The sequence below is a fragment of the Eschrichtius robustus genome, chromosome 6, assembly GCF_028021215.1.
Source record: "Eschrichtius robustus isolate mEscRob2 chromosome 6, mEscRob2.pri, whole genome shotgun sequence".
Lineage (NCBI taxonomy): Eukaryota > Metazoa > Chordata > Mammalia > Artiodactyla > Eschrichtiidae > Eschrichtius > Eschrichtius robustus.
This window is the reverse complement of record NC_090829.1, coordinates 141,509,296-141,534,667: the sequence shown is the minus strand read 5'-3', so window position 1 is coordinate 141,534,667 and position 25,372 is coordinate 141,509,296. Positions and strand designations below refer to the sequence as shown.

The 25,372-nt window shown below is 36.6% G+C and overlaps 1 protein-coding gene across 2 annotated transcripts in view; it reads right to left on the bottom strand.

The window, feature by feature from the left end:
* Positions 1-25,372, bottom strand: part of SH3BGR (SH3 domain binding glutamate rich protein) — a 47,291-nt gene that overhangs the window by 5,156 nt on the left and 16,763 nt on the right. The window contains exons 3-6 of one of the 2 annotated variants that reach the window (XM_068547102.1): positions 19,919-19,999; positions 11,876-11,950; positions 11,245-11,337; positions 2,942-2,971 (exon numbers count right to left, since the gene is read on the bottom strand). In XM_068547102.1, coding sequence (XP_068403203.1) covers positions 2,942-2,971; positions 11,245-11,337; positions 11,876-11,950; positions 19,919-19,999 — 279 coding nt within the window. The remainder of the gene's footprint in view (positions 1-2,941; positions 2,972-11,244; positions 11,338-11,875; positions 11,951-19,918; positions 20,000-25,372) is intronic. The other variant, XM_068547103.1, reaches the window with a different exon arrangement.

Here is a 25,372-nt window from a genome sequence, read left to right as displayed (position 1 = left end):
ATAGGGATTAGTTTGATAAAATAATATTAAAAATAATGAAGCAGATCTATATTTACCATCCCCCCATAAATATATAGATTAATTACATGAACAAAAGTAGATTACAGAAGCGTATTCATCAAAGTTTGATAAATATGTGTATGTGTATGTGAGTATGTAGCTAGTGGTTCTCTCTGGGTAACGGGGTTATAAGATATTTTTATTTTCTGTTTTTATCTGTATTTTCTAAATTTTCTATAAAGATTATGAATTTTTTGTAATTTCAAAAATCAACAAAAGTTTTGGGAAGGAGTTTCTTTTGACATTTGGGACCTTCTTTAATGTTGATGACCTTCCACTGAAATACCTAGACAATACACGTGACTTTTGGTAAATATTCTCTCTGTCCTTGAGTTTTCATTTTTAATTTAGCCCTCTGATTAGCATTTTTAAATGATTAACCCAAAAATGTTCAAAAACAATATTCTTAAAAGTCTTGATTACAATAAAGGTCACTGAGATTTGGCTAACATGAGAGGATGGAATAGAAGTAGGGAGAATCCGAGAATGTCACTTTGGACCTGCCCCCAGAATCCACTAACGTCCTCGGAAAAGATTCATCCACACATTGACACGATGCCGTCCCTGTTAGGGGTTAAAGTTAAAACTCCCCAACGTCCAGATAATAAAGTGCAGATTCGACAGGCAAGCCAACTTGAGGCTCCCACACAGTGGGGAAATGGCAAATGTCACCTCTGAGGTACTGCCTTGGGTCTGGGCACAATCATTGGAATTCTTCGGAGCATGGTTAAATGCACACATCCTGTCATGAAAGCTACTGGGCTTCATCGCTTCGTATCCAACTTCATCCAGTCCTGAGGCTGCTGACACTTGACACGGGGAGCCATTTATTTAGTGCAGGGTGCCCATATGCATTTTGAGCGAAGAAGCAAGGCCTGGGGGTTGGGGTAGGGGGACGGGGTGGGAGCCAGTACTGAGTGCCTGCAGCATCTCCTATGTCTTCACTATTCAGAATTTGTAACTAAAATATTTAAAGAAACTGATTTTAAATGCAAATTAAAGGGCAAATGCTCCCAAACAGGGTTAAAAAAAAAAAAATTCTTCTCAAGTCGTTAGTGCTCCCTTGTGGGAAGGGATGAATTAGGAGCTCAGGATCGACATATACACACTACTATGTATAAAACAGATAACCAACAAGGACCTACTGTATAGCAAGGAAACTATACTCAATAGTTTATAATAACCTATAAGGGAAAAGAATCTGAAAAAGAATATATATATTCTATATATAGAACATACTGAATATAGATATGGATATATATATTCTATATATAGAATATATAGAATATATAGAATATAGATATGGATATATTTTTTTCTATATATAGAATATATAGAATACAGATATGGATATATATATTCTATACATAGAGAATATATATATATTCTATGTATAGAATATTTAGAATATATATATATATTCTATGTATAGACTATATAGAACATATGGATATATATTCTATGTCTGGAATACATAGAATATATATATGCATATATATATATTCTACATACAGAATATATAGGATATATATGGATATATATTCTACACGTAGAATATATATTCTATATATAGAATATGTACAATATATATATTCTATGTGTAGAATATATAGAATATATATGATATATATATTCTATATATACAATATATAGAATATATATGGATATATATTCTATATATACAATATATAGAATATATATGGATATATATATTCTATGTATAGAATATATATATGGACATATATATTCTATGTATAGAATATATATGGATATATAGAGAATATATATATCTCTCTATATATATATATCACTTTGTTGTACATCTAAAACTAACACAACATTGTAAATCAACGCTACTCCAAAAAAAAAAAAAAAAAGCCCCCCCCCCCACACACATACAAATAATAATGCTCCCCCTGGGTAGATCCCCACTAGAAATCCTGGAACCATGTGGTTACCTAATGTCAAATATCTTCCAGATGCTAAGCGATGAGCTGCATGTTTAAACCTCATGGTGTCTAAGGTACACACCTGTGGTGCAAGACCTAAAATTAAGACTCAGTATCATCTGCTGCCTTAACATCTGGTAAAATAGGGAAGACTTAAAATGGCCTGACCACTGGTTCACCTCCCCTTCTGCTTCCACAGATTGGGTCTCCCACCTGAGCAGCCCTCCTTATCAAGGGACCAGACACAGTGCCTGCTTATCCCCCAGAATTATGCAAACAGGCCAATCACATCCTCCATGTGGACCAGGGGACACCCCACCCTGTTGATACTACAAAGCCTGCCTCCTACTGCCCCCAATTGTTCACTCTGGTCCCAAGTGACCCCCCCTGTGGGGCCCTGCATGCGTGGATAGCCTCATCCCTTGGGCTTGGAGAACGTGTGACTAATAAACCACTGTCCATCTCACCTGTCCAGTGGCAGGTGTTGTGCCATTCCTGTAACCAGAGGGAGAGAATCCCTCCCTCGCCAACAAAGTGAATAGGAGGCAATCAAACAACACCAGTAAGCACCATGCAAGCTGCATAAAGTGTGTGCTACTCAATGGGGTGGGAAGAAAAAATAGAGAAGAAATCTCCACTGAAGGACTTGGTCCAGCCTGGCCTGACTTCACTGACGACATCTTCACCACAGGAGGCTCAGCAAAGAGTCCAAAGCCACACCCTGTTTCCCCATCAATCTCCCTTTGATAAATGTATCTCCATCTTATTTTATTTCTCTTCTTGGCAGGCTAAAGGAGGACTTTCTGGGAGTGTGGGTTGCATCCGCTTCTCTGTATCGTGAAGAACAAGGAGAATGTGGCTAAAGCTGCAACTCTCTCACCTAAAAGATGCTTTTATTAAGTACAACATGACTGTGAAATATGCTACTGTACCTCTTCTGTTGCTGTCTCTCCCTCTTCTTCCTTAAGTCCATAAACAGAAATGAAAGAAAAATATAAATTCGCCTAAGTTTTTAAGTTGAATCTAAAAATTAAGCAAACTGTATAGCCAATATTTTGTAATAACTGTAAATTAAAAGTGACCTTTGAAAATTGTATGAAAATAAAAAAATTAAAACACATAAAAATTTTTTAATTTAAAAAATAAATGAAAATTAAGCAAACTATAATAAAATGCATGTTTCTCAAAATGAAAGGCATCTATTTATTGAGAAAACATATCAATAGCAAAGATATGATAACTGAGCAATGCCTCCTTATTTCATGCATTAGATTTCAAGCCCTTGGAATATTATGAAATTAAAGACATATTTTCATCACTCTTACTCCTGAGAAAATATAACTAATTAGTAATACTGCTTAATTATATGTTTGATTCTGTATCTCTATCTAAAGCATATTGCAGACCTATAGAGCTATCAGGGAAATTTCAAACCATATACATCAGCAATTCGAAAATTTGAGCAAAATTGTGGCTTTTTGGCTTCTATGTCCTTATAAGCATGCCTTTACTTCAGTTCTGAACCAATTAATAAAAACAGATCAAAAGCTTTTTCAGCATCAGAACAAAATGATAACATTTCTGAACCATGTAATATTTAAACACTGATTTCTGGTTAAAGAAAGAAACTTTAAGGTAAGAAAGAGTGAGGCCATCCTGGGCTCAAACAGGTCTCCACTCTGCCAACCGACTGGAATTTCTATTTCCCCCAGATCAAAGTGGGAGAACCAGGCGATATCTCCTAAAATTGCAAAGAAATAAGAACCTTCCCATCCCTGAGCTCATGGAATTTTGGACTCAGGGAGTTGAAAGCAATCTCATATTTGCTTACATCCTCTTACCCAGTCCCTTCTATGGACAGATGAGGACACCAAGACCACAGAGTTAAGTAATGTGCCCAGAATCAGAGCACAAGTAAGTAACATGACCAGGACTCACTTCAAGATTCCTTGTTCCTAATTTAGTCTCTTTCCTGCTCTTCCATGCTGCCTCTCAAGATTCTCATGGAAGGCAGGTGGTGGAGGACCCAGCACACTGCCACCTTCTCTGGCCCAGCCTCACGTTTTTGGCCAGCTCCAGAACAATACTCTCAGATTTCTGAGACTGGCAAAGAAAATTCAAAATGTGAAAACCTGATCCAGCCAGCCAAGACTGAGTCAGCCCAAGAGGTTCTCCAGCACTGGGAATCTCCAAATTAATTCTGGCAACACAGCAAGTTTTAAAGCTAAAATCAAGTCCAGGAAAAGAGAGTCCTGCACTTGTTGCAAAATACGGGTGTTGGTTTCTCAGCGATGTGTTGATTGCACCTCTTTAATATTGTCTCATTCTGCCCATGCCTTGTCCTTCCTTTGCCAGGACCGCCATCTTCTTTCACCGGGGTTACATCACCTCTAGTCTTCCTTATCTCCAACCTGTTCTCCGCACAGTAGCCAGAGATGCCACTCTAAAAGACAACCCACCTTACCATGCTGCCCTCGTGTTGAAAACTTTCCATCGTTTCAAGATAAATCCATAATCCTTAGAACGGTTGAAAGGCCACCATGATCTGGCCCCTGCTCACCTCTCTAGCCTCATGATTCTTTATTTCAGCTAACAGTCACATTTCTCACATCAGCGACACCTTCCAGGACACTGCTTAAAATGATCTTTTCAAGGAAGACTTTCCTGACCCATAAGCCTGAGTTAAGGGACTCCCTTATTTGCTACCATAATCATCATTTATTTATCTGTCTCCCTAACTAGTCTGTGTACTCCTTGGGGCACAACTTGTGTCTTTATTCATTTTTGGATCTCCAGGACCCAGCCACTGTCTGGAACCAAGGTATAAGCTCAATAAATGTGTTAAGTGACTAGATAAATGAACCTATAAAGTCTCCTATTAACTCTTTAGATCTCAAAGAACATTGATTTTCTTCTTATCCACATGAGATCAAATTAAAATTCACTATATGCAACACAGAATTGTTAGCTATGTAGAGTTTTACACTTTTCTAAATCCAATTATTTTTATTAATTGTGTACAGCTGAAACAAATGAATTAACAAAAAACACACTATTAAAAATGGGATTATCCTTAGAGCTAGGCTGGAGGGCAGTAGGGGTTCTTACAGGAATAAGTGCTAATCTCAAGTTTTACAGGTTAGCTAGCAGCAATTACCGAGGGACCTAGGGCTTTATCAATATCTGAATTGACCTTAATTTCTTGAAAGAGACATTAAATAGAGAAAGTAACTGCTCAGAGAATTTATAGAAATACTTAGCCTCAAAAGGTCAGGTAAGCTTTGAAGAACCTTGGCTATGACCATCACCAGCTCCACCAGAATAGAAGCTCATTTTCAGTCCCTGGACTGCCCGGCATATGGCAGCGTTCAGTCTGTCAATAAAATGTTGAATGAAGGTATTTATGTATGCCACTCATGCCTCAAATCTTTCTTAGGAGGAGGTGTGATATATTAATTAAATAAAAACTTAAACATCCATCCTTAGCTCACAGAATTATAAAGTGTCAGAATTAGGTAGATCTTTAAAAGTCATCTATGTACAATGCTTGGATTGATTTTTATGGTTGGCCAATAATTGTATTGGCAAAATGTTATTTTTAAGATAATTATAATCACATGGTCAATTAAGTTGAGATTTTGCAGGATCTTAGCATAGGGTATGAATCATTCACTTGACGAAGTTACAACTTAAAATCATTTTACCTTGTTGTTCTTCTAAGAAAGCTAATCAGAGGAAGCCTTCAGAGTCTTAGAACCTCACCAACAGCTATTTCTGTTGGGAACTTGGCCAGGGAGGCAGGCTGCTGATGTGGCACGTGGCCAGGACTAAGGACAGGTGTCAGCCACGGTGAGTGTCAGGCAGTGGCTGGTTAGGACAAGTGGCTGGTGTGGAAGGAGGGCGGGGGCCAGTCCAGAGGGACCTGAGGAGGGCAGCCAGCCTCAGAGAGGCTGAAGGTCAAGGGCAAGAGCAGGGTTCTCTCCATCTGCAGACAATAGAGGGACGCAGCCTTAGACTCACGAGCTTGTGGAGGACCTAAACCAATGCCCACCCCTTGGTTGAGCAACTATCCTCAAGACAGATTTTGGAGGAAGCAAAGTGCGGAAGATTTATAGACCATAATCATGTAGTCAGTCAAGCCAAGGTCTTAGAAGATTTTGGAGAGGACCATTGAGTTAGCAAAGAATACCATGTAAAATAATTTGACCTCGATGGAAACCAAACACCAAGATGAACAAGCTGCGTCTTCTCCATTTCCAGGGTTTCATAATGTTCTCATGACACCCCCAGTCTGTAGTCCCCTTCTCAGTGTGCCCAGAAGCTGAGGTGACCTGCTTTCCTCCTTTACTCCTCTGGTACTGTCCACAAGCCTCCCCTCTCCTCCTTATCCCCTCATCCCTCCCTGGGTCATCAGGGAAGGGGACCATGAAGTCCCCTCTCTACAGGGGGATTGAAGCTACAGGTGACATCTTCTGAGGCAGGAATGAGCGATCTTTTCAGTGTGCACCATCTTGCCTCCCAAACGCTGCCCCAACCTGTCAGCAAGGTGGAAATATACACCTCAGCATCTTGTGTGTAAGAACCCCAGAGGCTTGGGTTGGTGGTCAGAGGAAGTCCACCTCGCTAAAGGAGATAACAGTTTCTGTCCTCACCTCTTTTTTTCAAATCAATGTGATATTCTTCGGTAAATATTTTCCCCATTAAAATGGCATCCTTTGAACATTTGCAAGTGTGTACTGAGTAAACATGTGCAATAGTTGAGATCAGATGAACACAACTCAGACACTCACTTAGCTGGTGTGTCACTCGTTTTAACACCGCCAGCCGCTGGAGGGAGCTGTTACCACTGCACACTTGAAAATGGTTCTTAACACACAGAGGAATGACTTTTAACATACAAATGAAAGGTTTGAGAAAAATGGCCAACCCTGAATAAGGTCTGCAAGTCTACTTAACAGAGATGCACCAATGTCATACTCCTGGTTTCCATCTCCTACTGCAGCCATCTGGGATGTCATCATTAGCGGAAGCCAGGCAAAGGGCACACAGGACTCTGTACTATGTAATCATTTCATACTCTGTAATCATTTCAGAATAAGAGGTTAAAATACATTTGTATTCCTTGTCATGAATAGTATGACTGTATATACCAGGATAAGAATTCTCATTTTGTTCTCCCTACTACCCAAAATTAGAGGGAGGGAATAGAGTTACTGTCATTCCCCACACTCCAAGAAGACAGCCTCATACTTGTTCTGGTTCTCCGCCTCTAGGGAAGAAGTTATAAGCCTTGCTTATCAAAATCCTGGGCTGAAAGAGGCGAGGAAGCTAGATAATCCCTGGAAAAACGAGCTTGGAGCTTAGGGCTTGGAGCTGAGGAGATGAAGCAGCCAGATTGAAGAGAGAAGGGGGCAGAAGGAGGTGGGTGTTCCAGGTGGCGCTACCCAGGCCCTGCTTGATGTAGACGCTGAACCAGGGACCACTGGGGCATCTGGGTAGCACCTGGGCACGATGTACGAGGAAGCATGCGACTGGTCACTGTGAGAGGCATGGCCACGTCCAGCCAGGGCAGAGGGCCTGAACCAAGCTGAGGGACCAGCGTCAACAGCTGCCAAGAGGCAGCAGGAAACCCACGTCAGAAAGTCACCACCACAAAGAACCAGGGCCCTCTCCACTCCAGTCACCACTGAAGACCCCATGATGACTCTAAGGCCCCAAGGAGGAGTGAGTCTCCGAAACGCTTCGCCCAGATTGAATCTCCTGCCAGCCAGGAGGTGGGGGCATAAAGCAGATATTATGGCGTCTAGAGAAATTAGTGAAGCTGACGGTCCACGGCCAGAAGTGTTATGAACAAAATCTGGAGCCACAAAGATTATGTTATTTATATCCCTCACGGAATGTTGGTTAGAGAAGGAAGCACAGGGAGCTGCGGTTTAGATACAATGGGCTGGAGGAGCAAAAGGTACAAATCCATGAGATTTCCCCAAAATGGTTTCAACAGAGCCAGAGATTTTATCTAAAAACCTTGGATTTATCTGAGAAGAGTCTACTGGATGTGACTGGTACTTTAAAAATTCGCATTAACAATTTATTGGGTTGGCCAGAAAGTTCGTTCGGCGTTTTCCCATAACATCTTAGGGAAAAACCCAAACGAACCTTTTGGCCAACCTAGTACAATAGCCAACACATGGAAACAACCTAAATGTCCATCAACAGATGAATGGATAAAGAAGATGTGGTACATATATACAATGGAATACTATTCGGCCATAAAGAAGAATGAAATAATGCCATTTGCAGCAACGTGGATGGACCTAGGGACTATCATACTAAGGGAAGTAAGTCAGAAAGAGAAAGACAAATACCATATGATATCACTTATACGTGGAATTTAAAATACAACACAAACGAACTTATCTACAATCAAAAACAGATTCACAAATATAGAGAACAGACTTGTGGCTGCCAAAGGGAAGGGATGGTGGAGGAGGGAAGGATTGGGAGTGTGGGGTTAGCAGATGCCAACTATTATATAGAGAATGGATGAACAAGAAGGTCCTACTGTACAGCACAGGAAACTATGTTCAATATCCTGTGATAAACCATAATGGAAAAGAATATGAAAAACGATATATATATAACAGGTATAACTGAATCACTGTGCTATACAGCAGAAATTAAACACAACATTGTAAATCAACTATACTTCAATAAAATTTTAAAAATAAAATAAAATAAAAAATCGTGTTAAAGAGCTAAAACACATGATCTAATTGGCCTTTCTGTTCATCACAAATAAGCCCTTGTAAGCCTGGGTGCACAGCCGGGAAAGATGTGATGTCAGATAGCCAAGACGCCTTCCCATCTTAACCTTGAAAAACAATCCAAAAACCAGAAAAACAGACAGAAGGTGTTTGAAGCACAAAATGCAAGCATCCCAAATATCAGATCGTTTTTGTCTCTTTTTTAAATTTCAGTCGAGTTTCCTATATATTCAGTCCCAAAGCTAATCATGTTATGTCATTTTTAATGTTCACTGACTAATCATAGTTTTTTCCTTATTTAACTGAATTACAGCAAGTCAGAGAGCATGTACCACTTGTCAAATGAGAACAAGTCAAAATCTCTCTTTATGTAGAATAAATATTATTAAAGAGTTGATCATTAATGTTAATACTATATTCACCTAAAATAAAAGTCTTCTATGTAGTCATTTCTTCATCGCAGCCCAAGCAAAAATAACACAGCGATGTTTTTAATTCCTATGAGGATTCACAAGACTATAATTTACTTTGTAAAGGGCTCACGATTTTTAAAAATATTAGCAAAGAGAATTCCCAAGCTGGATGGCTTATCACTTCATTGAACTAACCAGCCCAGCGGCTGAGAAGCTGAAGCCAGCCCTGCCCTTGCTGTAGAAGTCAGGGTCTGATTTTTAAAATGCTGTCTTCCTCTTGGTCTCATGGGAGAAAGGGATTGGGGTGTAATGTTTTTACCTTTGTCTCTCTGTCTTAAAAGGAGCAAACTGAATTTCAACATGTAAATCAATAATGCTGTACCAGTGCATTAGGCAATTCATGGAAAGTTCAAATTATAAAACGTTTTTAAAGATTTTTATAAATTACAGGATAATTAAATTGTCACTCTATTTCACCTTAAATTGATTATTTCTGAATTATACAGGCTGCCATGAAACCCCACCTAACTTCTAGGTCAAGACTGACGATTTCATCTTTCTTCAAAACAGAAACGTCAAAGGGTCTTAAATCATCAACATTTTGAAATAGCAGTATTCAAACATAAGGGAATTTACTGCCTTGGTTCCTCCCAAATTTAAATTCCTTATGATAAAGACAAACTGATGCCACCCCCATTTTCCACAACGTGGTTGTCAGTCTTGGCCCCTTTCCTAGTCAAATTCCATCTGCTGGGAACAAGAATCCAGTGATCTTAAAAGCTGTCCACATCTCTCCTGGAATCAATAAATAGGTACAAATGCAAACCATCAGGGTTTGGTAAGTAGTCTTTGCTACAATTGGCCCAAGGCAGAAGCCCACTGAAATTCTCCCAAGAGGAGGCTCAGCCCATTCGGGCTCCCTGGTGGCTCCAGGGTTTCCCCTTTGCCTGGCTTCCCAACCACATTTTCAGAATTCCCTGAATAAGTAGCCCATCTGATCCACCATTATCTTAGCTTGGTGCTTCCAGAACCATATTCTCCCCTTGGCCCTTCACCCTGCGGGCCCTGCATTGGAATGCTTTAGAATTAGCTCACAGGTCTTGCATCAGCGGGGCCCTGAGAGTCCCCTGATTGGCTTTGCATTGGTGTCAGTTTCCCTCCCCCAGGGACCCTATGATCCTCAGCTCCCATTGGCTTCCCACAAATCCTCTTGGAGTACGCCAGCTACAAACTGGCACTTGCCATCTGCCTCTGCAAGGATTAAATCAGGAGCTGCTGCAGCTGCTGACCTTCAACACCCCTTGAAAGGAGTTCGGTGTGGAGATCAGGAATGAGGCACTCTGTGCTCTGGGAAAGACTCGCAGAACAGGTCTTCAGATAGTTAGATGCTTTCAGGAGAAGATTTTATGAGCCCAATTCTTGCATCTCTCATCATATCTAGAAAAGCACTAAAATCCTTCATGCTGACATCTGCTCCTCGTGACTAGCAGCAACCTTCTGCCAAAAATATGTTCTTGATTGCACGGACTCCCCTTTACCAAAATCACATGTGTACTGACGTTTCCCCCTACCTCTTCAGAGCAGTTCCTCCGAGCTGTCTGAGATGCTATCTCCCGGGCTATAGTCCTCATTCTGCCCCAAATAAAACTTAACTCACAACGCTCACATTGTACATTTTTTTTAAGTCGACAAGTGTGATACGAGTCCATCACTACACATGACCAAGGCATAAAGTCCCTTGCTTTAGAAAGAACATGAACCCAACCTAACCGCAACAACACAATGACAAATCATTAAAGCCTTGCGTAGCCTGTCACTCCAGGCCTGGGTTCAGGGTCCTTCCTCTGGCTTCCTTTCAGCCCTCTACCCACCTTGAACACAGCAGTTAACACATTAAGTGAAAATTACCTGCTGCCTCCTGGCTAAACCCTCAGTTCCTTACTTTCACGCCCACTCTCGTGTGCCCAGAAAGATTCCTGGCACCTGGCAGAGCTAAATAAATGCTTGTTGAACAGAACTGAATCCACTGAAACTACAGTGAAAAAAGCAAACACTCACATTCTTCTCTGGGGATCCGGTGAGCTCGCCCGCATCTTCACTGCCCTCTTTCTGTGCCTCGTGCTGTCCACTTTCTTCAGCCTTCTCTGTTCCCTGGTCATAAAGGAAACCCATGGTATCACTAACCTTGGTTAAGCTTCTAAGGCAACACCAGACCACACGTGCTGTGGTTTCCTTATTTAGATACACAATACATAAACAAAGCAAACGTGGACGTCTGTGTATTAGTCACTTAACCCCTAGAGTATGGGATCACCAACCCTCGACATTGCTGATTGGATCTGTCGGTGTAAGTCCATAGACCTGACTCATGTGCATGGTAGAGTAATAAAGACCCTAATAGGAGTTAATTCACCCATTTAAGGCTTGTGAAGAGAAGTCCAAAGGATTCCATATTTAGGGAGTATTTATTTTCTATTGCTTGTGTGGAAAGAGGCTTTATAATTTTAGAGATTAAAAAAGAAAGATAGATGATAGATAGATAGATAGATAGATAGATAGATAGATAGATAGATAGATAGATAGATAGATGAGGTAGACAGATAAACAAACAGATATGAAAAGATTAGAACCTAGTAGACATTCTGAGTAAATGGGTCTCCAGGAGATGGTTCAAGATACCAGCTCTTACCTCTGTGGTGCTCTGTGCTTCTCCTGTCACATCACCATTGGGAAGGGAAGATGCTTCCTCGGGAGATTTTGTCACCTGCATCATAGAAATTGAGAATGTCTGAGAATTTTCTTGAGGATAAATAGCTTGCATTTCAATACCATTTAACTATACAAATTATGTTTGTCTTCATCCCTCATTTTATCTTCACTACGACACTGTAACCTAATTTCATAGGACAGTCACCACCACTCACACCTTAGAGGCAAGGAAATAAAGGCAAAAAATGTCACATTGCAAGTTAGGGGCAGGGCTAGGATACACCTTCTACTTTATGTTCTCTTGACTTAACCAGTGGTTCCCAGTCTCTTAAAATATTAGGTAATTTTTCTCATCAGAAGGAAAAAAATTGTAACTATGTGAGGTGATGGATGTTAACTTATTGTGGTGATCATTTCACACCACCTACATATATTACATCATTAGGTTGTACCCCTTAAACTCATACAATGTTACATTTCAATTCTATCTTAGTAAAAATGGGGTGGGGGTAGGCGTCGGTGATTTTTATTACAAAGGCACTTCAAGCTCACGGGAAAAAATTAAGCCATATACACAATTTCCAGTCCCAAGCTTCTATGATACTCAATATTAAAAATTTTATATGTACCTCAATATTAAAAATTTTATAGGTACATATGAAGGTATCACTCTACCTTAATACATACATAGAGGCTATTTTTGTTTCATTTTTGTGGGTTTTTTTTAAACAGATATGGGAACATACTATGCACAATTTGGTTTTTTAGCTTAGTACATCGTGGACATTTGTCCAGATTAATTCATATGGTTGTAACTCATTGTTATTAACATCTGCTTAATATTAAATATATAACAACTTATTCAAATATTTCCCAGTTGATGGTTTTTCAGAAAGTTCACACGTTTGTACCTGTACAAACAACGCTATATTAAAATGAATAAAATGGTGGGGAGGATTAGATTTCTTTCTAAAAAAAGAAATTGTAGCAATTTACATTCTCATCGTAATATGTGCCTGGCCCCTTTTCCTTTATCTCCATGAGCAATGAAGATGATTGCTCTTTTTAATCTTTGCCAACCGTTGGGAGAAAATGGAATTTCATTTTTGTTTTAATTTACATTTTCCTCATTACTGGAAAGGAAAGGCATATTTTTCACGAGTTTTAGCCACTTACATTTGCTATTCAGATAAATGCCTTCATATGTTTTGCCCATTTTTACGAGTTGTTTGTGTTTTATTATCAACTTTTAGAGGTTCTTTATACAACAGAAATATTAGCCCTTTGTCAGGTTACAAGGTTTTTTTTCCAGTCTATAACTTTTTACAAATTTTGTTGGGGTTTTTTGTTTTGTTTTGTCGCCCTTTATGTACACAAATTTATCTGAGTTTTATTCTCTGAAATGTATTTCTATTATTTTGTATTAATTATTAACATCTAGAGACTTAATCCACCTGGAATCTAATTTTGTATATGATATAAAGTAGGGCTCTGTTTTCTTCCAGATAGATGACAAATTATGCCCATACCATTATTTTTCCCTTGAACTGAGATGTTATTTTTGTCGTTTATAAAGTTCTATGTATACATTTGGATCTGTTAACACACAAGTCTATATATAAATATATAAACATATCCATGGATGTATTTATCAGTTCCCATACCAATATACAGCTTTTATCACTGTAGTTTTTAACATAAATTTCAATATTCAGAAAGGCAAGACTTTGCTACACTAAGTCTCCTTTTTCAAAATTTTCTTGGCTCTTCTCAGGCATGTATTATTCCAATTCATTTTAAGATCATTTTTCCTAGTGTCAAAAATATTAAATAGGCTTTTCATTGAAATAGCACTAAATGTATTTATTAGTTTAGAATTATCACTTCTTATTGTTAAGTCATCCTACTCAGGGCATCATAGGTCTCTCCATTACTTTAGTATTTGTTGGTGTCTTTCAGATAAATTTATTCCTAAACATTTTAGAGATTTTTATCACCATTGTGAGTGAGATATGTTTTTTACATTTTAACTTCCTATCCATTATAGTTGATATAAATAAAAGCTACTAATTTTTGCATTTTTTTAATCCAGAAACTTAATAAACTATAATACTAATTCTAATGGATTTTATTGGAGTTTGTTGAGATTTCTAGGCATACAATTACATCATACACAAATAAAGATAATTTTTATATTTCATATATGCTACATATATATGAGATATTTCATTTTCTTACTTTTTTGTAATAACTACAGCTTCTAAAACAATGTTTAATAATATGGTGATGACAGGCATGCCTATCTTTCTTCTGATTTTAATAGAAATGCTTCAGTATTTCATGGTTCATTAGGATATAGTTTTCTTTTGATAATTGGTTTTTATCATATTTACTCAGTTTCCTTCTACTTATATTTTAATCCATGTTTATTTTAACTAGGAATGTCTGATGAATTATATCAAATATCTTCTTGGTATTTATGGACACAATCTTACAGTTTTTCTCCATCAGTAAGTTCATGTAATGAACTACTTTGATAGAAAAAATTCTGCTCTAATTTGGTGTATTACCTTTAATTCACTGCTGGATACAGTTTGCTAATGTATTATTTAGACTTCCCATCTGAATTCATAACAGAAATTGATCTAGGTATATAACTGAAAGTTTTCTAAGTAATATATCAACTGGTCAGGGATTTCATCTATTTCATTTGTCTGTTCAAATTATATATAGTCAAATTACATATAAATGTATTCAAATTATATATATTCAAATTATATATAAATTGTATTCATATATGCACACACAGAGGCACACAGACACACACTTTCTCTTTTGTATTAAATTAATCTTGGTTTTTCTTTTTATTGATTCACTGCCTACTCTTTTTTTTTCTATTTTCCTAATTTTATAAGTTGAATATTTATTTTACTAAGTTTTTACCTTTCTGCTTTAATTATAAGAATATTTAAAGTTAACAATTTTCCTCTGTATAGAGATTTGGCTGTATATTGGGGTTTGTGTATGAAATAATATCTTTTGCTTATTATTTGATGACTTGTAATATCAGTTTTGTTTTCCCTTGGATATGGAGTTATTTGAAATGGCATATATTTATTTCTTAAGTTTTTATGATATTTCTCTTCCAGATTGTAATTCTATACTTGGGATAAAAATGTATCTTGTAAAATCATCCCTTTTTGAAATTTATGAAAGTTTCCTTTGTGACCAAGAACATAATAGATTTGGAAATTGTTTAATAAGTGTAATAGAAGAATACATTCTATTAATATCTATCTAATATATTCTTATTCTTGTGTGTGTATACATATATCTATACATATCTATTAAATTGTTTGCTGTCACAAAAGACCCCAAATAGCCAAAATAATCTTAAGAAGGAAAGACAAAACTGGAAGTATTATGCTCCCTAGTTTCAAACTATACTACAAAGCTACAAAATCAAAACTGTATGGTACTGGCACAAAAACAGACATACAGATCGATAGAAAAGAATAGGGACCCTGAAAATAAACCCACACATTTAGGGTCACTTAATCTATGACAAAGGAGGCAAGAATACACAATAAGGAAAAAACAGTGTCTTCAATAAATGGTGCTGGGAAAACTGGACAGCTACATGGAAAAGAATCAAACTGGACTACTTTCTCATACCATATACAAAAATAAACTCAAAATAGATTAAAGACTTAAATGTAAGACCTGAAACCATAAAACTTCTAGAAGAAAACATAAGTAGTATGCTCTTTGACATCAGTCTTAGCAATATTTTTTTGGATCTGTCTCCTCAGACAAGGGAAGCAGAAGTAAAAATAAATAAACTGGATTACATCAAACTAAAAGACTTTGCACAGCAAAGGAAACTATCAACAAAACAAAAAGGCTGCCTACTGAATTAAAGAAGATATTGCAAATACTACATCTGATAAGGGATTAATATCCAAAATATACAAAGAACTCATATAGGGAATTCAGTGGTTAGGACTCCACTCTTCCACTGCAGGGGGCATGGGTTCGATCCCTGGTTGGGGAACTATTGATAAGCCCCCACAAGCCACATGGCACGGCCAAAAAATAAAAATTAAAAAAAACTCATGGGCTTCCCTGGTGGCGTAGTGGTTAAGAATCTGCCTGCCAATGCAGGGGACACGGGTTCGATCCCTGGTCTGGGAAGATCCCACATGCCGCAGAGCAACGAAGCCCGTGTGCCACAGCTACTGAGCCCATATGCCACAACTACTGAAGCCCACACACCTAGATCCTGTGCTCCACAACAAGAGAAGCCACCACAATGAAAAGCCCACACACCACAACGAAGAGTAGCCCCCGCTTGCCACAACCAGGGAAAAGCTCACGTGCAGCAATGAAGACCCAACACAGCCAAAAATAAAATAAATAAAATAAAATAAATTTATTTTTTTAAAAAAGTTAAAAAAAATAAAACTCATATAACTCAACATAAAAAAATGTTAAATGGGCAGAGGACCTGAATAGACATTTTTCCAAAGAAGACATACAGATGGGCAACAGGCACATAAAAAGATGTTCAACATCACTAATCATCACGGAAATGAAAATCAAAACCACAATGAGATATCACCTCTCACCTGTCAGAATAGCTATTATCAAAAAGACAACAAATAACAAGCGTTGGTGAGGATGTGGAGAAAAGAGAATCCTCATGCACTGTTGATAAAACTGTAAATTGGTGCAGCTACTAGAGGAGACAGTATGGAGATTCCTCAAAAAATTAAAGGTAGAACTGCCACACAATCCATCAACTGCACTCCTGGGTATTTATCTGAAGAAAATGAGAACACTAATCTGAAAAAATATATGCCCCAATGTTCATTGCAACATTATTTACAATAGCCAAGGTATGGTAGCCACCTCAGTGCCCATCAATAGACGAGTGGATAAAGAAGATGTGGCATATATATATATATATATATATATATATATGGAATATTACACAGCCTTATAAAAGAATGGAATTTGCAACAACATGGATGGACCTAGAGGGTATTACGCTAAGTGAAATAAGTCAGAAAGAGAAAGACAAATACTGTATGATTTCACTTAAATGTGGAATCTAAACAACAAAGTAAATGAACAAACATAACCAAACAGAAACAGAGTCATAAATACAGAGTGGTTGCCAGAGTGGAAGGAGATGGAGGGAGGAAAGAAATAGGTGAGGAAGATTAAGAGATACAAACTTTCAGTTACAGAATAAATGTCACTGTTATGCAATGTACAATATGGGGAATACAGTCAATAATTCTGTAATATCTTTGTATGGTGACAGATGGTAACTAGACTTACGGTGGCCATTTTGAAATGTACAGAAATATTAAATCATTATGTTGTATACAGGGAACTAACATAGTGTTGTTGGTCAATTATACTTCAAAAACAAACAAACTCATAGAAAAAAGTCTGTGGTTACCAGAGGCAGCGGGTGGGGAGAGGGGAATTGGATGAGGTAGACAAAAGGTACAAATTTCCAGTTACAAGATAAATAAGTACCAGGGATGTACTGTACAACATGATAAATATAATTACCACTGTTGTGTGTTATATACAAAAGCCGTCAAGAGTTCTCACACAAGGAAAAAAATTTTTTTTCTAATTCTTTCATTTTGTATCTGTACAGGATGATGGATGGTCACTAAACTTCATTTCACGATATATGTAAGTCAAATCATTATGCTGTATACCTTAAACTGCAGTGTTGTATGTCACTTATATCTCAATAAAGCTAGAAGAAAATTTTTTAATTTTTAAACTTTTAAAAATTAGGTTGGCTGATTACATTTGTTTGTATGCTTCAAATTGTGCCTGATCTGTAATAAGTACGATATATTTATTGAAAGGTATGTTTTTAACAAGTTTTCATTGTATGTCTAGGAGTTTCTGATTTATGTATTTGACTGCCATGTAGTATGATCCATAAAGATCCATGACTACTATATTTTCTTTATACATTTTTACCATTTCTCATAATACCTCTTTTACCTAGTTAATGCTCTTGGTCTTGAATTCCTCTATATCTAATATTATTAATGTCACTCCAGCTTTCTTTTTGTTTGTTTAGGCCCTTCATTTCCATTTTTCTTTGAATTATTGTTTTATTGTTATAAATAACATATGTCTCAATCTATGTTAAAATCTGATATCACTGACAACTCCAATTCCAGTGCAGGCAAGTAATATCCTATAAACTCGCTAACAAATAATGACTATAAACTCTGGGTGAATTTTTAAAAATAAATTTTCTTTAAAACAGAAGTAAAGGAAAAACAAGAGGAGAATGAACCAAAGTAAGAAGATTCAAGAGGAAGTTGACTTAAAAGATGAGAACGATTTGCACACTCAGGTTCACAGCTGCATTATTCACAATAGCCAAGAGGTGGAAACAATTCAAATATCATCAGTGGATGAACGGATGAGCACACATCCAATGGAATACTATTCAGTGTTAAAAAAGGAGGAAAGGAAATCCTGACACATGCTACAACATAGATGAACCCTGAGTACATTATGCTAAGTGAAGTAAGCCAGTCACAAAAATACAATACTGTTTGATTTCACTTATATGAGGAATCTAAAATAGAAAAATTCATAGAAACAGAAAGCAAAAGAGTGGTTACCAGGGACTGGGGGGAGAAAAGAGGAGTTGTATGAGTATAGAGTTCCATTTGTACAAAATGAAAAAGTTCTGGAGATTTTTTGCACAACAATGTAAATATACTTAACACTACTGAACAGTAAAGTTTTTTAAAAATGTTTTTTAAAGTTTTTTTTAAAAAAAGTGAGAATGGCACTGGGTGAGTTGCTGTTCTCAGGGCTTAAGCCTGAGAATAAGCAAATCTTGTGAGAGACATAAAACCACAACAGTAAACCCACAGTTTAATAACGTGTATGAGATATGTTGCATTTAAGTTGACCAAAGCCAGAAAGGTATTTCATTAAAAGGGAAATACCTTTATTTCCCCGTATAGAACCATTATCCCCTTATAGAACATTAACCAACTGTAAAATCTACATGTTACCATTTGGAGAAGGAATTCGTGTTACACCTGCATGTGTTAACCTAAGCACTAAGAGACCTCAGGTGTCATTACCTGAAGAATGCGGACACATGGAAGACAGCACATCCACATGCTTCTGAGACACACCCATCTCTATAAGGTAGGATTTTTAGTTGTGTCTCCTATGTTGAGAATTAATTGGGACTCAGTCATCACAAATCTCTTTTGAAATGAAGCTGGGCACAAACAGATTAGTTAAGAAATAAATGAATTAGACAAATGTGTGCTTGACTTGTATCTATGGAGAGTCAGGTATGAGATGCTTGGTAGAGGTGAGGAATGCAGTGAAGGTAAGGAATAAAACCTGGTGATCTCCACCAGACATTCAAATTCATGGTATTTGCTTTATTAGCATAATTCTTTATTTAATTGATATAATTATACATAATCAAAGATGAAACACCAGAGGGGAAAAGAAACCTGATGAAATTTATCTTGTTCTGGAGTCTAGATCTTACTTTTTCCCTCCTCATCAGACAAAAAAAGCAAAATCCAATTCATTTTAAATAGAAATAATTAATATAGGAGTACATATCATTATAAAATTAACTAACATAAGCTGTCATGAGAAATTCATAACAAAATAATTTCATAGACACAATCTGAGAATTTATATTTTTACATATTTAACTAACGCACTTAAGATTATTGAATGCAATGATATTTCTTAGGTATTGTAAAGCTTACTATAACAAGGTGTAAACAGAGCAAAAATAATAAAAGCATAGTTTTGAAACGTGCTTTAGTAGAAACCATGCATTATCTCTATGCATACGACTTCATCAGAATAAGAAGTGTATTAAAATCATGTTAATTTAAAAATCATCACTTATTAAACAGTGTCGGAGCTGATTTTATCCTCACTTCTTATGACCTATATTGGACCCCAAGGGGGTATTCAAGCTTACCTTTGAGCCTGGAGGGGGAGGCAAGCCAAGGAAGGAATAAATAATATTCTCTTCTTTTGCAGAGAAGAAAGAGTCAAAATCCTTGAAGCAAAGAAAAAGAATGATTAAACCGAGTGCACACTTGTGAGCCAGTATATTGACCTAAGTTAATATTTTTTATTTATTAGTCATTAAGTGAGGAGCTAACACAAAATGTTATCCCCATTGGCTTTGCCAAAATGATCAAGCCCAAATTTAGGAAACTGAACCATGAAGTTTACATTTGTTTTTACACACCTTCATTGTGCCTATTACAGTACAGTGAGAACACACACACACACACACACATACACACACACACACAAATTGTTCCTGCTCAGGAATTGCTGACAACACGCATACATACTGAGGAAGAACCTAGGGGCAGGACAGGAATAAAGATGCAGACGTTGAAAATGGACTTGAGGACACAGGGAGGGGGAAGGGTAAGCTGGGATGAAGTGAGAGAGTGGCATGGACATATATACACTACCAAATGTAAAATAGATAGCTAGTGGGAAACAGCTGCATAGCACAGGGAGATCAGCTCGGTGTTTTGTGACCACCTAGAGGGGTGGGATAGGGAGGTGGGAGGGAGACACAAGAGGGAGGAGATATGGGGATATATGTATATGTATAGCTGATTCACTTTGTTATAAAGCAGAAATTAACACACCATTGTAAAGCAATTATACTCCAGTAAAGATGTTAAAAAAAAAAACAACATACATAGTGGAAGTCTTCTCTAAAAGTTTCACATCTTTAGCTGGTTTCCTTATAATTTGACCCTATGGATTTGGACCTTAATCAGGGTCCAAACAACACAGGACTAAAACAATTAAACCAACACAGGATTTCTCTGTTGTTATTATAGTAGCTTCTAAGGGCCCAGACCTGTCTCAGGCCCTTCTGATATCAGGAGCCACAAGATTACGGAGGGTTTAGAAAGGCGCTTGTTTTGCCAAAATGGGAAAAACTGCACAGCGATCTGAAACCTGGTAGCAGATAGAAACCCGAAGCTCAGTGAAACTCCACCCCCATGCCAGACCACATAAAGGTCAGTGCTTCACCAGGTGGGTCCAGCCCTAAACCAACTCTCCAGTAGCGTATTTGTCAATAGCTCAGAAGAGTTTCACTTTTTATCATTAAACATAAAAGATACTCCCTGGCCACTTTCTTACTGCCAATCTTTGTCACTGGGGCTGTGATGCAATTTCAACAGTGTTGCCAAAAGGCTCAGAAGGTACAGGGTCAGTCTGACCTGAACTGAACAGGACACTCAAACCAACGTGGTCATGTTATTGCCTACCCTCCTCTTACGTGTGTTAAGAGCTTAAAACCAAAGACAGGCCACCTATATTGGGAAGAAAATGTTATGTACTTCTCGTGTGTTCATCTTAGCCTAAGATTTAATTTCCTATCTATCTGTAGCCCTGATTCTCTCAGGGATTAATTTTCTTCTTTTGTACTGAATGTATTTTTGTAAGCTGCCTCAAATCTTAGCGGAGGGAAATATAGCATGGTAAGTGATTCTTTGGTATCAGAAATTCTCACTAATTCCCAGAGCACACACTTACTAGGTGGTTGTTAAAGATTACATGATAGAATTCATTAGTAGTAGTAGTACTACTAAGTAGGTAAAAGGTAATAAAGTAAATTTATGCCAGTTTCTTAAAATTCCATAGATAAATATCTGACGATCTCTAGTTGTCAACTCTAGAAGCTTTCAAGTCAAGATAAGTTTTCTTATAATTGAATAGATTGTGTTTTGCTTCAACTTAAGTCCATATAGCTTCTTCAGAATTTCAGAGGACTGAAGAACAGTTTTTCCATATTTTTTTCCATATTTTTTCCATATTTTTACTTGATGTTAACAAATAGATATAGAAAATAATGAGTATGAAATGGTTTTTCAACTTCCAGTTACATTAGTGTGGCAGATTAGATGCCCTAAAACACCATCTTGAAAAAAAAATTTTTTAAGCCAGATTAAGAAAAAAAGTATAAATGCATTGCTAAGCTGGTACCAGAAAAAAAAAAAAATAGTATAGCCAAGTGAGTTCAAGAATCCTAAGAATAAGCACACAACAAGGCCACCATCCACGTTGAGAGTTTCTTACAAAACCAGGAAATCTTTATCTTCCACTCTGATGCCACAGAGAGAAAAGAGGGACATGGATAAAGCCTGGGCCTCCTTAAGGTGGGGAGTTCTATAAAACGCACACACATAAACATACACACACATACATACACACACAGAGATATATATTTGCACATACAGACACATACATACATACACATACATGTGCTCATATAAACACATACATAGATGTATAGATACACATACAGACACATATATACACATGCATGCATACGCACATGCATACACACATATACATAGATACACACATACATGCACATATATACATATATACACACATATACATAGATACACACATACATGCACATATATACATATATACACAGACACACACCAGAACCCCACTGAGGGCTCTACCCTCAACGTAAATATAAATGAGAAATAACCTTGCCATGAAAAATAGAATGGAAGAAAACTTCCCTGCTTCAACTTTGGTGCTCAGTGAAAGAGAAAACATTCTCTGAGAATTTATAACTACAAGCCAAAATTCATGAGAGTTTTTGATCCAAATTCCCATGACATGTGTGGTCCAGAAAATCTTCAAAGGAAATCAGGTTAAAAGGGTTCTAACTTTTATAGAGCTCCCAGGAAACTAGCAGAAACAAATTCCAGGCTCAAAGAGTATCTGCAAATAGCATTTTTTTAAATGAGCAATTCAGAGTCAAAAATCACAAAATAAATAAGGAAATAAAAATATACCATGAGTGAAAGCCAGCAGAAATAATGGAAAGCAGAATCAGACAATTATCAGGCAGAAAATATCAAATATCTATATTTAATATACACAAAGAAATGAAAGAAAAGCTTGAAAACACAAGAAATAAACTAGAAAGAACAATTAAGCTAATTTGGAAAGAACCAAAAAGTCCTCCTAACAATGAAAATGTGGATTAAATAGCTAATTAGACCACATCAGAAGAAAACAATTTAGCTAACTGGGAGATTCAATCAAAGACATTATCTGGAGAGGGGGGAAAAATATGGAAGAAATATTATTATAGGAAGACAGAATGAGAAGGTCTAACACACATCTTATAGGAGAAGCTAACAGAGATAATGGGGGGAAAGCCATACTCAAATATATATGGCTAATAATCTTCTAGGCTTGCTGAAGATACCAATCCTTAGACTCAGGAAGCCCAAAAATAATCCTAAACTGGATAAATAAGAAGAACTCTAGGGAATTCCCTGGCGGTCCAGTGGTTAGGACTTGGCGCTTTCACTGCCACATGGCAAAAAAAAAAAACAACCCTCTAAATCTAGACACATCCTAGAGAAAGATTATAATGCAGCCCATGGAGGGAGAGGTAGAAGGGGGGGGGAAGGAAAAAGTTTCCCCCGCAAAGTATGGCATTAGATTGACAACTGGCTTCTCAATAGAAGTCAGAAGAAAGTAAAATAATTTCAACATGCTTACAAAAAAAATAACCCCTGACTCAGAATTCTAGACTTAGTGAAACTATTTTTCATACATGAGTGAAATAAAGACACTTGTCTGGAAAAATGTCTTTTTTAAACAAACAAAAATTTAGAGGATTTACCACCAACAGACCCTCACTTAAAGAAACTTTTATAGGACGCATTTAGGCAGAAGGAAAATGATTCCAGGTGGATTATCTAAGATGCAAGAAGAAATAATGAGCAAAGATATTAATAAATATGTGGGTAAATCTAAATCTAAACAAACCTTGACTATAAAAACAACAAGTAGAAATGTTGTGTGGTGGTATAATGGCCAACAAATTAAAATACTAAAATAACTGAACACATGTAAATAGGGAAAGGGTGATTAGGGTTAAAGTAAAGATACAATCTTACCTAATTTAAATTAAGTATGGTTGTTAAAATAACTAAAGTAACCACTAAGAGAACAGATAGCTTATATTAAGTAAAGGGGGAAATATAATTAGGAAAAAAGACTTTAGTCAAAATAAAGTCAAGAAAAGATGAAAAAAGAAAGAAACTGCAAAAGTTGGAAAAATTAAAAGTACATAACAAAATAATAGAAGTAACTCCAAATATATCCAAATCTCAACGCATGGGTCAAAAAAGAAATCATATTATGGACTACAAATGTTTTAGAAACAACAATGAAAATATTGCATATCAAAATACATGGAATGAGCTAAAGAAGTACTCAGAGGGCAATTTATAGCCTTAAATATCTACATTAGAAAAGAAAAAAGCTTTAAAAGTAGTGAGTCAAGCATTAAAGTTAGGGGAAAAAAGAAACCAAAGAGTATGGAAGGAAAAAATAAAGATGAGCAGAGATTTAGCAAATAGGAAAAAAATTATATAGAGATAGAGATGTATATAGATATAGATCAGTAAGAATCAATAAGACCAAAAAAATGAAAAAAAAATTGAAAGTTGCTAAGAGACTAGATTGTATAAGTTCTCATCACAAGGAAAAAATGGTAACTACATGAAGTGATAGATGTTAACGAAACTTATTGTGGTAATCATTTTGCAGTATATACATATATCAAATCATTGTGTTGCACACCTAAAACTAATATAATGTTATATGTCAGTTACATCTCAATTTTTAAAAAAGAAATAAGGGTAAATTTTTTAATAATTATTTTAATTTTTTTAAATCACCAGTTATTTCATCAAATTGTTTCATCCACAGTTATTAAAAAAGTCCATTCTTTCCCCATCTATCTGCCATGCCAGCACTGTCATAACCAGTTGTGTATCGTGTGGGGGTCTATTTCCGGACATGAGGTCTACCTGTCTGTTTACCCTCCAATATCACACTGTCTTCGTGATCACAGCTTTATAATGAGACTTGCTTACTTTCTGCTTCTTCTTGTTATTCTTAGACCTTTCCTTTTCCATTTTAAGTAAATTATCTTGCTTGGTTCTACAAAAATTCTTTCTGGGATTTTGATTGAAAAAGTGTTGGATCTATAGATCAATTTGGGAAGAATTAGGATCTTTAAGATACTACCTTTTTATAGAGATGGTCAACCCAAGGATATGTTCTACAGCATCATCATTTATTTAAGTCTTCCATAACATTTAAATTTTCTCCAGACATCTCTTGTTAGATTCTTTTGGAGGGACTTCACAATTTTTATGCTCTTCTTAATTATGTGTATCTATATATATGTGTGTATATATATATATATATATATATATATATATATATATATATATATATATATATATATATATATATACACATACATATATATATAATATATATTATGCTTGTCCTTTTTCCATCATAAGGAGAAGGCAAAAACTCAATAGAAAAATGTTCTAAA